Source organism: Triturus cristatus, chromosome 7 (assembly GCF_964204655.1).
Source record: "Triturus cristatus chromosome 7, aTriCri1.1, whole genome shotgun sequence".
Classification (NCBI taxonomy): Eukaryota; Metazoa; Chordata; class Amphibia; order Caudata; family Salamandridae; genus Triturus; species Triturus cristatus.
Genome location: NC_140590.1, coordinates 1225906774 through 1225923093, shown reverse-complemented (window position 1 = coordinate 1225923093; position 16320 = coordinate 1225906774). Strand labels below are relative to the sequence as shown.

The window sequence follows — 16320 nt, the reverse complement described above, 5'->3', positions numbered from 1 at the left end:
TATGGGAAGTTACACACCAAACCAGTCTGCATTGTAACCTTTCTCAAAGAAACAAGCAACTGTTGCTTAGGTCTTAACATTGCAAACAACATGGATAAAGCAATTACGTGGTCATCTACGAACAACACTCACTTTCAGAGCCAATGGTTCCCCAGCCGGTGACCCAGCAGTTTAAACCAGATGGGAATGTGACCGACGAGTCTGGCATGCAGATGGGCAGGATGAAATCAGTGAAGGTCAATGGGGTCGTCAACTCCAACAGCAGGATGTCCCCGGGACCTCCTTCAGAACGGTAGAGCGAATGGACGATTATCTGCTTGACTCTAGAGCACACCGAGTTCGGGTTGGAGCGCAAAAGCTGGTACATCCCCAGGCAGACAGTATAGGATGACTGGGCATAGTTCCTACATGAAAAATAACAAGATTTAGCCAACATGGTAAATAGAAGCTAATAGCACATCAATTATTATTCAAATACTACTAACAATATGAAGTGAATGTCTGGGTCATTTGGGAATCCGGCCACAATCAAAAGACAAGAGGTGAGCACTAGAGGTGTGGTTTGACATGGGTTTGCTGCACATTGCTTCAGCTGCCCAATACAATCTACAACCACATATTTCACCACACCCATCCAGCCAGGATGCCAGTCTCCCCATCTGGAACACATGGGAGCCTTTATTAGAGACATTTCCTTTCATTCAAGGTCTTAACAAATAAAGTTGGGCTTTAATGAAGGCTTTACTTGCCTTCCAACCTTTATTCCAAATAGAAATAAAAACCAGACTGTATGGAACGTAAGGGGGCCTCCAAATCAGCCTGTCTTTTCCTTTCCTGCTTTAGTGAGCTTCTCCCGAATCCGTTAGCACATTAAACCTACAGCTATTGACTTCAGCAATTCTCATTGCCTCATGCGCCAACACGAGCAATGTGTTGCCCTTATGTGCACGTGCCCCCCCTACACAATAATGAGAGAAATACCTGACAACATTGTGTGGACGCAAAAGGTGCTTTGAAGCAGTGCTGATTATAGGATGACATTTAATCACTTTATAAACTTGAACACAAGGTGGTCCCAGCAAATTTACTTTTTAACAATGAATACTTTTCTGATAGCAGCTGTAGGAAATGACCATCTTTTGCTTGATGGCCCCTCAGATTTGTTATCCTTTTTGTTTTACTGGCTTTAGAACTCTGTGCACTTTACACCTGCTATCCAATAGTAAAGCGTCTGTGCTCCCCCTTTTAACATGGTCAAATTGCCATACACAACTGGAATATTTAACTTGGCTACAAGTCCCTAATATATGGTGCAAAATACATTCAAGGCCTAGATGTTAAATGCCACCCGTGCACTGCTGCACCTATTGTGCCATCTACTATACTGGCAGTGCACACATGGCTTAGATCTACCCATGTAGCCTGTGACAATGCAAAACATGCAATGTGAATTGTCAAAATAAACCCCTTTTAACAGGTCAACCCTTTAGTTTCAAATATTAAGGCCACCCGTATGTAGACATCATAGTGCACATGGCAGGCGTACGGCATTTAAAGGTAGTACATGTAGAAATGTAATGTTAGCATGTCCTTACAGGGGCTAGCACCCAAAATCTATTTTCACTATAGGAAGGCAGGTTGTCCATAGAGAAACATTGGGAACCAGTTAATACTAATACTGTAACTCAGGAATAGAGCCAGCGAGTAAAATGATTAAACAGGTTTACCTGCCTCAATAGTCAGACTGCTAATTAGCCTCTGCCAGCTCTCAGCCTGTGCTCAGTCTTGAATATGTGTGAAAAAGTAGTGAAATGCCTCCCAGGAGCAAACTGTAGGCCGACCTGAATAGAAAGAGATCTCTCCTCTCAACTACCCCAGATCTGCAGACTAGGGGCCCTTGACAACCTTTTTCACATTGCAGTCTCGAACCCTACTTGTCAGCTGTGTTGAACTACAACTAACACTTTTGAACACACAATTGAAAGGTATAGAACATGCTGCCAATATTATTCTTGTGTATTCACTTTCTGGTTGCTAAGGGACCCTGCTTTTGCCCTACCAGACTTCTGGCCCTGGATTTGGATTGGTTGTGGGTAGAGTGCCTGCATCAAACTGGATTTTAGTCTTAGATTTGAGAGTAAACTAGTATTACCAGACTACACTCCCCGCACAACCTTCCCACCATCAGAGCCCAAGTTGAATTTGGACAAACTTTCACCATCTTGAATTTGCCCTTCCCAATTGTATTTTGGGCTTGCTTGCAATAAGGCAAACAGGAACTACAGCAAAATTATACAAGTCAGGGCCTTGGAGATTTTACCACTTTGCTTAGGAAGGGGCCAGGAGTCATCCCCACCCAGCAGCTCATGCCAGGCATAAAAGTGGAAAATCAGAAGGGGACTGGGCCTTTTGCATGTGACCCGAGAAGAGCCCTGAAGGACCTGACGTGCTCCCTCTTGTACACAGGACAACAAAGTGAACTCCAAGGTTCAATTAACTGGCCACGTTTTTGGCTACAGGAACACAATAAGCTGCAAGAGGCCATTTCCTGGAGTACCCAGCTAATCAGTGGCAACTTGACCTGGACTGAACCCTGCTGTTGGCTTCTACCTGACACCATGTTAGTCTCAAAGTGCCATCCAGAAGTCCGTGGATGGTTAGAGCTGAACTTCAGGGGTGAATTGAGACTTGCGAAATTAAGTCAGAAGGTAAAATATTTGACCAGGGTGAATCTAGTTTGTTTTTCGATCCGCGCTCCATTGCGATCAGTCTTAAATTGTCCCTAGGTCATGGCCTACTGTCACCATTAACTATCTTTGGCTACTTGTGCTATTTTAGCACTATTTCTACTTAAAACTTACAAAATACGATCTTTGGTTCCCCTTATTGGATTTTGTTATTTTGGGGTCATTATATTCATGACGTTTAACCCTATTTTTCTTATTCAGTTTAGAATGTTTATTGTCTGACATTTTGAACTTATTACGGTTTTGGTACGGCATGAATACTTGACACATTTCTGTAAGTTAAACTGGTCTGCTCTGTGCTATAGCTACCAGGGGGTTGAACTTCTGTTAATTTAGTGATTTTAAGGTTTCACTCTGATTAGGGTTGGGATTATTCCTAGAGGTGGGTAGTCATGCATCGAAAATATTAATCCAATTTCTTACAGCAGTAATTTGTGTTTCCCCAGCAGATGCCATCTCAGCTCTGACTGCGCATGTAGTTTGCCATTGTGATGGAAAAAAAAAATATTCATTTGTATTAAGGTAGCAAAGGGCAAACATGAGCAATATTGAGAAGAATTAAAGAAAATCCTCAAAACTATAAGAATGACAGATTACAAATGTTAGTACTTATTTACATCACAAGATCTTCTGAAACAAATACAGAATGTAACTTCAAAGGTGCTGGCACATTTATATTTTGGGGTTTAGAAGGATGATTGGTCAAAATTAAAATGTTCGGAGTTGGGACTAATTGTCTGCAAAGGCAACTGGTCAACCACAGACTACCACCATAATGTTTCAGTGACAATTGAATGAAATGTACTTCCATGGCATTTCTAGTGTGGAGCCTCAGTTATCACACCACACATTAATGATGCAAATATCAGCCTATTGATGGGCAGATTTCCAGTGTCTGCTCTCGTTGATATCACTACTAGCTCTCTGTCCAAAGACAATGTCCACCTCTGGATCACCTTCAAGATCCTTCAATATGGGTGGTTGACAAATATCAGAAGCGGAGCGAGAGAATTTACTGTTGGAGGTAATATAGGTAATATTTGTAATTGATACCGGAGGTAAACCGCCGAAAAGGGCCACTACTCTGTACAAAATAGATTTGATTTCATTGTGTCTAGTCCATTATGTGTTATTTTAATATCTCTGTGGGTCATGTTCAAGAAAGTCGTAGTACTTCAGATGGTGACGAAGCAGTTTTTGGATCAGTCATACCCATTGAAATTCTGATCAATTTAAAAATTTGCCTAATGGGCAAAAATCCTTGAAACGACAGAAAAGGTGCAATTCCGTACATGTTTTAAGAATGATAATCTTTTACACCCTCTTTAGGCAGGATTCATGATTGATAGTAAGACCAAATCATCTCTATCCCATATATCCTCTGCAGAGATGCTGATCTGACCAACACAGCTATGATCTTGTGGGGTCCAGCTCTGCCATTTTATATAGTCAATCACATCATATTTAGCATTTATCCCATAAAGGAATTGATGGTACAGGTCTGGACTGGTGCAGCTCTTCATCCCATCAGATGGAGATATACCCCATTTCAAATCCACTGTCTCACAGCCTATCTATGGGGAGGGTAGCATCAGACTCTTCATGATCATTGGTATTATTTGAATGCATATGTTAATTGTTTCATGTCCTTTCCTAAATCATACTTTTTGTTTGCTGTACAATCAAATCAAGGATTGCTGAATGATAATAAGTTAAAGACTAGGTAGTGCTTTGCTGGCTGTTAACAGATTATTGCGCTGCAACACAGTCAGATTAACTCACACTAAGACAGATGTGATCACATTTACGAGTTATCCACTGTGGATAAACGTTCCTTTGAACTGAACACTGTGGATAGCTCAGTTTTTAAAAATGTAACATTAATATTAGATCTTGTCGAAATTTCAATTAAGCCAGCTTAATTTTGGTAATTTTGTTTAACTAAATGTATGCAGAATTGCTGCTTTTATGCCACACTGTGTAATTTCAGGGCCAAATTTTGACACAAGATATACTGCTATGGTAATGTTGTAATGCTAGCAGCATTATTGGTCGTTTTTTTTTTTTTACCCAAGCAGAGCATTTGCATATTATTTTAGCATAAAACTACAAATTTGAAGGTAAGCGTCAGCGTTTTAAACACCAATGATTGGAAATGAACAAAAAAAATTTACATATTTGAGATTAATTTTTACCCAAACAGAACGTTTGGGTAATTGTTTTTTTGAGTGTGTGATTAAATTTTCATAATTTTGAGGTAATTTAATTCCATTACGCTAGAGCCAATTACATACGTTTTGCACACCCCTCATTTTTTATTGAAGAAAATAGCAACACAGCAGAAATGTGTTTTCAGTTTGTATCCTACATCATTACTCTTAAAAGCATGGGAATACCGGTGAAGAATTGTCCTTAGAAGGTTACACCACAGACAAATTGAAACATCAGTTTCTGCTACCACTCACTGTTGAGGGTAGTATTTCCTTATTTGAGTGATCCTCAGAGGATTAGGGTGGCAAGAGCTCTAGTGCTGCCCCTTTTGAATTATGCAAGTGAACCTTCATTGGCCTTCTTCGGTACTGCTTTATCTGTGCAATAGGATGATGGAAAGAGCGCTGAAATGTTTCAGACACTCTTCCCCAGTCACTATTAAATCTTGGCTAAATCCATCATTACTATTTAGCTTACTGCACCACCCCAGTTCAGACCCAGCCATATGCAAATCAGTCTTGACCCTGTTCCTCATGGGAACAGTCCAGCCCGAACTGCCAAACCAGGTCTTCCCTGGACCGGAAACAAGCATCCTGGGACAGGTTTCGGAGTAACACATCCTCATCAGTCAGGCTAGCTTCAATCCTGTCGCAAAGTGAGCAAGGGACCCAGGTCTGGGCATACCCTGCGACCTTAGGGCGAACAATGCAAACACAATAAGACGATGGACGGATCGCTGAAACGTTTCAGACACTCACCCCACTCACTATTAGATAGTCAGGACTGATTTGCATATGGCCGGGTCTGAACTGGGGTGGCAAAGTGAGAAAAAGAACGATGGTGGATTTCAAGCCAGATCTAATAGTGACTGGGGGTGAGAGTCTGAAAAGTTTCAGCGCTCCGTCCATTCAGAAAGGATATTGATGAAAAACACAATAGAAGGATTGAAGTGAGGAGAAATGGCATGTATGGTACAAAGTGTGGCACATGCAAGAATTTCCAAACAGAGATTTATCATAATTGCTTAAATAAGAGTCAGATACTCTTCAAACATACACCAGGGAGCAACAACAAAAACAAAATATTTATGGATGAAATCTTTTTATATTTTTGTTTAAAGAAATCTCATTCAATAAAACATTTAGATGGTTGTTTTAAAAAGAATGTGCAAGGAAAGTGCTCATGTGTGAAGTGGGTGGAAAAAGAAAGTTCTGAAAAAGAACAGTTTGGAGATCATAGTGTCTTCATTCTATATTGCTAGCACTGGTTGCAATATTGATTTCAAGAAGTAAACCAGTGTTCATTAGACTGTTCACAATACAATTCAAGTCTCACGTGTCTTGTTTTAGGAGAGTTGCTTCTGTTATTTGGAATGCAACTTCTTGTTACGTGAGGGATAGAAATACTGTATTCCAGGCCGTAGCGTAGGGGTGTTGACGTTTGGACCCGAAAGTTTTAACCTCCGCATGCATGTCTTCATCGGGACAATAGAAAGGACAATCTAAAAAAAATGAAAGGATATTAAAGCCCTCCTCCCTGGTGTGTGAATCGTAACATAATCAATATTGGGTAAATGAAGTAACTGATTGTGGTTGGTGCCTGAAAGGCAATCCTGGTCAGTTCAACACTCCCAGCACGTGGGTAGTCCTTAATACAAGAATGGATCAGGTCAAAGGAGTGGGTGGTCTGTTAACACAAATATAACATGGGGTGAAAGACCTGTAGACTTACCACCGCACTCAAGGGGAACCGCGTTGCTCCATTGGCAGTTGTAAAGGAAGAACTGAGTTTATCACTTAGCGTTCAGTTCAGGGCAGGAGATACTTGCCAGTCACGGTTGATATCTGAATGATTAAATAGGAAAGGTCCAGATAAATACTGGGTTGGACCTGCACCATCTGTAAACAAATGTGTCACGAGGTGGGAAGCACCTTTAAGGGTAGTAGTCTCACGGCTTGAAGACTTACCACGGCATTAGTGAGGAACCCCGTTGCTCCATTGGTGGTTCAGGAAGAGGAGCTGAGTTACCTCTTAGTTTTCAGTACATAGCAGTGGTTGCTAACCAATAGCAGATTATTCTAAATGATTAAATAGAAAGGATCCAAATTTGTTATAGGTTGGAGTTGTAACATCGTAAAGTCACAGGGCCAAAGCCCAATGATCTGCTAAGAGAGAGCCAGACAGTGCTATAACCGGATTCTCGGCTTCCAATCGGCACAGAGCAGGCGCTCCTGTCCGGGTTGTGTCTAGAGAGAGATGCGCATCGAAAGACCAGCGGTGAAGTAATCGCAGTGTGCACGTTTCGCGTGCACGCAGACGACGTCAATTGCCAATGGAAGCAACCTTGCCAGTTTTCATGAATTGTATTGTTTGGAGATTAACGCAGCTCCACATAATGATCAACATAGGACGCGGATTGGCATATGCCTGCCATCATTTACGCTATACTACTTTCCTATACCGCTAGAGAATTAAGTCTTTCTTTGGACCGGTCATGATTAGGACAGCCGTACGGCTGCAGCTTCCATTGCCAATTGACGTTATGAACATGCACCCGAAACGTGCACATTGGGATTACTTCTACCGCTGGTCTTATGACGAACATCTCTCTCTAGACACGACACGGACAGGAGCTCCCGCTCAGCACCGAGAATCAGGAAATAACACTGTCTGGCACTCTACTAATAGATCATGAGGTCTTGGCCCTGTGACTTTACGATGTTACAACTCCAACCCATGACTAATTTGGATCCTTTCTATTTAATCATTTAGAATCACCCACTATTGGTTAGCAACCACTGCTATGTACTGAATACTAAGCAATAACTCAGGTCCTCTTTCAGAAATGCCAATGGAGTTCCTCACAAATGTGGTGGTAAATCTACAAGCCGCGAGACTACTAACCTTAAGGGTGTCTCCGACCTCGTGACACATTTACTTTTACAGATGGTGCAGGTCCACCCCAGTATTTATCTGGACCTTTCCTATTTAATCATTCAGATATCACCCATCATTGTCAAGCATCTCCTGCCCTGAACCTTAAGTGTAACTCAGTTCTTCCTTTACAACCTCCAATGGAGAAACGCGGTTCTCCTTGAGTGCAGTGGTATGTCTACAGCCATCAGACTTCTATTTTCAATGTCCTTACCCCCTTTTTAGGTCTTTTACACCGTGAACCATTTGTGTTCACAGACTACCCACACCTTTGATCCGATCCATTCTTGTATTAAGGACTACCCACGTGCTGGGAGTGTTGAACTGACCAGGATTTCCTTTTCAAGCACCATCCATGGTCAGTTACTAAATTTACCCAATATTGATTATATTACGTCTCACACACTAGGGAGACGGGCTTTAATATTCTTTCATTTTATTTAGGTTGTCCTTTCCGTTGTCCTGATGAAGACCCGCATGTGGAGGTTAAAACTTTACGTCTTTGCCCAAGTTGGGTCAAAATGTCAACACCCCTACTTTACAGCCTGGAATACAGTACATCTATCCCTCACGTAACAAGAAGATGCATTCCAAATAACAGAAGAATTTCGCAAAAAACAAGACATGCGAGACTAAAATTGAGATGTGTTGTGAACAGGCCAATGAACACTGGTTTACATTTCGAATTCAATATTGCAACAAGTGTTATCAATGTATAATTAAGATACTATGATCTCCAAACTGTTCTTTTTCTGAATATTATTTTTCCACCCACTTCACACACAAGCACTTTACTTGCACCTTCTTTTTTAAACAACCGTCTAAATGTTTTATTGAATATGAGATTTCTATAAACAAGAATATAAAAAGGAGATTATTTCATTGCTAAACCTGTTGTCTTTCTTCTTTCTACCTGGTGTATGTTTGAAAAGTATCTGACTCTTTTTTAAACACTTATGATAAATCTCAGTTGATGACGTTATGAATCTTTTTAAGAGTCCATTTGCCTCTTGTGTTTTCAGAAGAGGTACGTCAGGATCAATTGTTGTTCTTACCGCATCAATATTTGGCAACATGGAATGCATTTTTGATCAAAGAAGGGGGTACTAGGGGCTTTTCAAAGGTCCAGCATACATGCTCAAATGAGGTCAATCGAAAAAAGGTATGCAGTTCCTAACTGGTAAAGGGGAGACAGGTCAACTAGTTGGTCATATGTCCTCACTTAATAGTAGGAGGAAAGGGAATTCCTCCTTTTGGAAGTAGGGCCCTCACACACCCCTCTGGGTGTCGTGCTTCATCATAGGGAGTGCTCCTAATCACCCCGTTTTTTAATTAACAACCAGCATCTCATGAATGAGTGACGAATCCACTGGGCACGAGTACCATACCACTACTGATTTTATATTCATCACTGTGTGCATTGTGCACAGGGACTGTCTTAGGGAACACACGTGTTATTGAACTGCATCAATTCTCTTTGTCGTTAATACTTTTTTATTTTATCTCATTAGGTTGGTCATCACAACTACAGGTACCACATCCGAGATGTTTTATGTGGTTTATCAGGGACAATAGACCAGACAACCACTACATGTAGATAGCTTTTTTCTTGGTCCTGACGAATTGGCACTAGATTGTAAGACAACCAGGCAAGAAACATGTTGACCACATGATTGAGAGCGGTATCCTGTCACATTATGTCAGGAGTGTGCCACATTATTTTTAACCAGGTTGGAAGCCATATTAATTAAACCTTTTCTTGTTTGGACTTCCATTTCCTATTTTAACCCCCCTATGTCCACTGACCCTCACTCCTTACATCTACACCTTTAGGCCACCCACACCCAGAGCACCAAACGACATGGAATAAAAGATCTTCACCAAAGAGCACCCTCATACAGAGCCCGTCAGGTATTGCAGCGCCGACCTGACGAGGAGCAAGCCCTATAATGAAGCATGACACCTAGCTGGGTGTGTGAGGGCACTAATTCTCAAAGGAGGAATTCCCCTTTCCTCCTACTATTAAGTAAGGACATATACCCACCTAGCTGACCTGTCACCCCTTTACCAGTTAGGAACTGCATACCTATTAACATGAAATGCATCTCATTTCCTGACTCAGAAAAGTAAGATCAAAGCAGTGGTGGAAAAATGTGTCCCGAAGAAAAACATTGAACAAGGACAAAAGTAACACATTTGAGGAGGGTTATTTCATCTGGCTGAGGAATTGCCATAAGGAGGAAATAAGCTCTAAATCGATTAAGGTGATTCAGGAAATACAGGAATATTTGGAGCAGCGTTTGTCCAAATTTGGACAGACTGACTGGTGGGCCAGAAACCTCCAATTGAGGGTGGAGCAGTAGGTCAAAAGAAGAAATGGGGTGGCCAGGTCCAACAAATGACTTGTAGACCCAGATAAAAATAAAGGTAAAGAACATGAGAACATAATCAATTTATCATGCCTTTAACAAAAATACAACGAAGGCTGGTCAGATCATTTACACTGTCTTCTCATGCACTTGCTTTCAGGACTCTTTTGTAGACAATTCTGAAAATGCATGGGTTTTGTTTTACAACCACTGTACTTACAGACCGTAGTAGCAGTGTGCCGCCGACACCACCCAATTGTTTGTGATTAGAGTCCCTCCACAAACATGCCGTCCGTTCACCTGCACACTGGCCTGCCATGGCCACTCCCCATTCCCGGCATTCTGGCCGCCCACAATACGGCTGGAAACCACTGGTGTGCCGCAAACTACAAAAAAACAAAACAAATATTGATAACACAGGGCAGGTATCAGATCAAGATTCATAATGGAGACTTGGGAAATCAGTCTTCATTTGCGTAAAGGCAAATGTGCTTTGAACACAACTTAAATTGCTGTGCTCCCTAACCTTTAAACCCTTGTTCCAATTGGAAGGCAGGAATTGAGAAGTCATTGGGTGAAAGTAACCAATTTTAATGGCTTCAGCAATCATGAATGTCTGCAACAGCCATTACTGGAAGCTACAGTGCAGCAAACAGGCACAAAAGCAATTGATGTCAGTAGGTGTACAAATCAGCAACAGGCCTGTGGGTGTAAAATCACCACAAAAAATAGTTAATACGTAAAACAATCAATTACCAGTTTTAACAGCAACTATGGGATGCCAATGTCAACAATGAATGCAACAATCACTAACAGATGCAACACGGACTGGTCCATGGAGCAGTCAAAAAAGGAGCACAGAAGCTAAACGGGTGCAACAGACAGTGATGGACAGAGCAAATCAATGTATTGCCAATTAAAATCACACAATATTTTTCAAAACGATAAGAACGTTTAATGGATTTAAATATAAGGAGCCAATATTTCATTTTTTGGGAAGAAGCAATCGCTGTGCAAGAATTCAATCCTATTAAAACAGCTTACTAAACGGACCCCTCAATATTAGTTCCCAAAAGGGGCACGCAGCATTCATGAAAATTAAATGACATTTGAAAATGTTCATGACTCATTGCAAACTGCACATCTTCTTTCACTTGGTAGCATCCTTTTTAGGTCGAGGCTAGCTTTGCAGCGCATTTGCTGCTTGCTTTGCGAGGCATGCTGTATTTAGTATAGTGTGGAAGCTTTGTGCAAGCTCCGCCCACCTTTTTCATTGGATTAGGTCCTAAATGCTGCCTTCAGATTGGTTTTAGGCTTGTTAGTCCCTCCCCATAACGGCCATGTCGTCATTTGTCTCCTTCCATGGTTACTGGCCCCTTTACTCCGAACACTATTTTTTTCCTGTCCTGCCCCCCGCGCAGTCCGTGACTTCTTGGGGCCCCCCTCCTGTGCACTCCCATTCATGCCTTCTCACGCCCGCACTCCCGTTTCCAATGCAATAGGTCTCGCATAAATCCAAGTCCTATTGCATTGCAAAGGCTTGTTTTCAATGGATCCCATTCAAAGATGGTTGTCGGTGAGAGTAAAGTGGCAAATCAAATGAAACTTCTGCAAAAAGCCAGGCCACTGCTTTCAAAAAAGCGTAAAGTGGCCTGTTCCGAGATCGCCGCTGCTGTCTTGAGGTGTGGAATGTAAAGGTATGCCTATGCCTTTCCAAGATGGCCAACAGTAATGCGTGGTTTGACCTTGTGTGGCGAACAGGATCTATTTCCACCAGGGATGAAAGTCGACCCTTTCATACCAGAAGTTCTTTTCAGTGCAAGGGTCCTTCATTGACACGTTGACCATGGCGGCTTTCGGAAGGCTCACTGGTGTGCTGAGCCGGGCCCTCGCTCCACGTGGCCGGCTTCTGTCTGCTACCGCTGCTCACGGGGACTCGAATGCAGGTACTACGGGAGGTCCATTAACAGCGGAGGGCGTTGGGGAGTTCTCTGGCAAGTGGTGGGTGCTGTATGCGGGATTGACCTTGGGACCAGCGTTTGAGATGCAGTCAGCAAACTGGTCTGTTATAAAGAAACACGAGGTTGTTGTTATTGTTTGACACCCCTTTATCCTGAGGTAGTGGGGTCTCAGGGTTGTTATTGACATCTGTGTGTTGTAAAGGAGGTCACCCTAGGTTTGTCACAATCTAACTTATTGTTTTTGACTTGGATTCACGTTCATTACTTTTGTAAACCCAGTATTGTTTCATAAAAACCATACCGAATGCTACGTTTTATTAGAAATCAACTAACTTTAGTCGCGTACGCTTACTTTGTCACGAGTTAGTTGAACTATACAGATTTCCACCCATAAGCTGCTAGGGCAGCACACACGCTCCATCGACTTCAAGTGTAAGGTGTAATTTAAAAAAAAAATAGACGTATTGTCTATCCAAATCCACGCTCTGCAAGTATTAGGTGCTAGATTGTAATTCCCCTCAGCCCGGTTTCCTTCTGTAGTATTAGAACAAAATGTCATGTTCCGTTTCTCGGTAAAATAGAGTCTTCCTCCATTTTCTATCTTTCAGCCTGAAAGACGATATCCCCTTTACACCTGTAGTTTATACGAGAAAGGATTAAGCCGAACAATTCAGTTAGAAGCCATTGCTAAATTGCTCAAATACTTAACCATAGAGATGAAACAGCTCAAATAAGTACGTACACATGACCACCCAGCATCTTTGAGGTACCATAAATATGTTCCATGGCCACTTGAAAGTACCTAATTGAAAAGGTCTCGCCGAGGATTAATCGAGCCAAGGGCAAATCACAAACATTTAATGCAAATTAAAACATGCGACCGGCAGGGAATAGAGAAACAGCAGCTGTCGATTGAGTTCAAACCCCCTCACTTATCAGGACAACACCCCCCACTACAATTCCCTAACATGCTACAGTCAATCGTATACAACTCCTTAAGATCTAGTACATCTTTCCCTTCATACATGACAACTGAACAATTTAACTGACCCCAATGAGCAATATACTGATGCTTAAAAGGAACATAGTCACAAAGGGCCAGATGTAGGTGGCCAAATAGTGATTGGCAACGCTGAAATTAGCCAAATTACAGCATTTGCGATCGCTATTTGGCTGTGAGCCATGTAGGTGAGTTTAAACCTACTAGCCAAATAAGGAATCGCAAAATTGCGATTCCTTTTTTTGCTCTTGCATTTAAGGAATCAGAAATTGCGATTCCTTAAATGCAATGTAAGTAGCAGAAAAGTAAGTGCACTTTAGACTTAAGGAATCTCTAATTACCACCAACTTCAAGTTGGTGGTAATTAGCGATTGCCTTTAAAAAAAAAAACACTTTTTTGCTTTTTTTAAAGTGCCATGTGGCACACATTCATGCCCTTAGGGCATGTATGTGCGCCACATGTGCACACATGTACATTTCAGGGGTGCAACAGGGTGTCCTTTTGACACCCTGGCACCCTTGAAATAGCGCCTGCTATTTGCCATTCTTTAATAGCAAAATCGCTAATAGTGAATATCTTCCCATTCATTCCTATGGGCCTCCTAGCCAATAAGAATGAATGGGTAGGTATTCCTTATTAGCTAATCTCAATTTGTGATTTGTTATTAAGGAATATTAAGGAATCGCTAATATTTTAGCGATTCCTACCGACATTCAATTTTGTGAGTCCTTAATAGCGAATCTGTAAAATTCGCTATTAAGGATTCGCAAATTTGATTTTACCTACATCTGGCCCAAAGTCTCCTCGCCGGTTCCCTCTCCATCGGTGCTCTCAACACTTATTTGACATGGAATGCAGACCCTACCGGACTCATTCCCACCAGGTGCAAGATCAGGTCCCTTCCTCTTCAAAAACAATCTCTCCCTATTTCACCATTTCCATCCTCAAGCGTAGCCACCAGTTTTTCTGACTTGTACAACCTTCTAGGTATCAGAACACTTAAAATGTCTTTTTGCAATGATACCAGGTAATCTAACAAAGACCCAATTCCCTTTATTATCCAAAACAGGACGCCTCTTTTCTCACCGTTAGATGCATACATATTGAGCATGCTCCTGTTTACTATTCTGCAGGTTTCTCTTCTGATACACTCAAGTGGCACAGCCAAGGATGAACCAACTTGGTGGCAACCTCCTGACCTTTTATAAACAGTCCTTCAACAACATTGAAAGTAGTGTTAATTGCCCATACTAAAGCCTTATGTTCTTTATTCCAGTCCAAACCATAAGCCACAGACAACTGCACATTAACTTTAATGACCTGATTACATATTTCCACAAAACCATTGCTCCTGGGGAGATATTAAGATGTGGTCAGATGCTTAATACAGCAAAACCAAAGGAAATGATGGACGGAGTGTTGAACATTGCAAGCACTCACCCCCCGTCAACTGATCTGGGTTTAATCCAAGTTCAAGTTCAAAGTTCAAGTTCAAAAATCTTTATTTCGGTTATTGCTAACCATAAAAGACACACATAAACAATGTACAAGACATTATCACATAAAGCAAACAAACATTTAAATGAAAAATACAAATTCAATCAGAATATGGACACAAAACGAGGTACATGGTATCACTGGTCCAGGCAGTTTCTCAGTCTAATACATAGTTTTAAAAATTCCTTGATTTGGAGAATACTGTCACTGTGCAAAAGCTGCAAGTACAAAAGAGCCGGTCTGATTTGTTTAAAACCAAGTTTTTTTAAGAGAGTCACTAAATATAATTTGCGAGGAAATTCATAAAATTTACATAAAAAGATAAAATGCAGCAAATCCTGCGGAGACTTTCCGTCGCAGCCGCAGGGCGCTGCAAGTTTATTAAAAATATCACATTTCGGTCGAATAAGCAGGTGATGAAATTGATTAAGCCTAAATCTGGTCAGTAAGAATTTCTCATGTGAGGACAAAGACCCTTCCAGATATGGTTCTATGGCAACGGTGGTCTTAAGCATAACAAACTTTCTCACACTTGGCTTCTGGAGCTCCACATCTTCTCTCGTAATCCTCTTATCCTGCAGAAAAGATTGTTTAATTTGCTCCAGATCTCCCCTGGTTATTGATTGTGGTTTGGAGAAGAGTTCAGGGCGACCAAGTTTATCAAAGTTTGATTTTAGGTAGCTTAGCCAAGGAGAACTCAGTGCCTTGTCCAGTGACAAAAAGTCCTTCATGATTAAGTGTGTTAGGGATATGTTCTCATTTAGCCAAATTTTAAGCCAAAACATCAAAGGGCGTAAGGAAAGCAAATCACATATATATTGGGACCCCAGCTCCTCATGAACAACAAAATTAGCCGTACCGGATGGGACACACAATAGACGCTTCATAAAACGATTTTCAACAATCTGTAATTGCTCTCCATTTACGTACCCCCAAAGTTCACTGCCATAGGACACAGTTGCCACAGACTTAGCACTGTACAATTTCAACATTGCACAGATAGGCTTTTTCCCCAATTTGGTTGCAAAGTTGAATATTGACGCGTTAACCCTCACCATTTCACCTTTTTTCTTCACAAGATGAGGTTCCCAGTTTAATTTTGTATCAAAGAGAACTCCTAGGTAAGAAAATGTTTTAGTTAAAGGGATTATTTCTCCGCCAATCCTAAATTGGAAGGGTTTTCTTGGTTGCTGACCAACTTGCAATACATAAGATTTAGAGTTATTTACCAAGAGGTCTCTATCTCTCATAAATGTATTAAATGCTGTCAACAATGATTGCAAGCCCCTCTCGGTCCTAGATATAAGTACTGCATCATCTGCATAAAGAAGTTTTGGGATTCCTCGCCTACCAACTCTGGGACAGTCAGCATGAACATCTTGCAACACCCCATCTAAGTCATTAATGTAGAAGTTAAAAAGAAAGGGGGCCAGGATACAGCCCTGCCGGACCCCCTTTCCAATACTAAAATTATTAGATACACTCAAGTCCAGGGAATATCTCACATTAGCACTGGTGTTATAGTGTAGGGCAACCAAAAAGTCAACCAGACCGCTATCAACCCCTTTTGACCTCATGGACTGCCACAGCTTAGACCGGT

General features: G+C 41.5%; 1 protein-coding gene across 2 annotated transcripts in view; it reads right to left on the bottom strand.

Annotated features, from left to right (window-relative positions):
* LOC146811661 (serine protease 27-like) overlaps window positions 1–16320 on the bottom strand; it is a 333108-nt gene that overhangs the window by 241889 nt on the left and 74899 nt on the right. The window contains exons 3-4 of one of the 2 annotated variants that reach the window (XM_085618631.1): window positions 10482–10647; window positions 133–404 (exon numbers count right to left, since the gene is read on the bottom strand). The exons of the other annotated variant lie outside the window; for it this stretch is intronic. Coding sequence (XP_085474757.1) covers window positions 133–404; window positions 10482–10647 — 438 coding nt within the window. The remainder of the gene's footprint in view (window positions 1–132; window positions 405–10481; window positions 10648–16320) is intronic. 2 annotated transcript variants of the gene reach the window in all.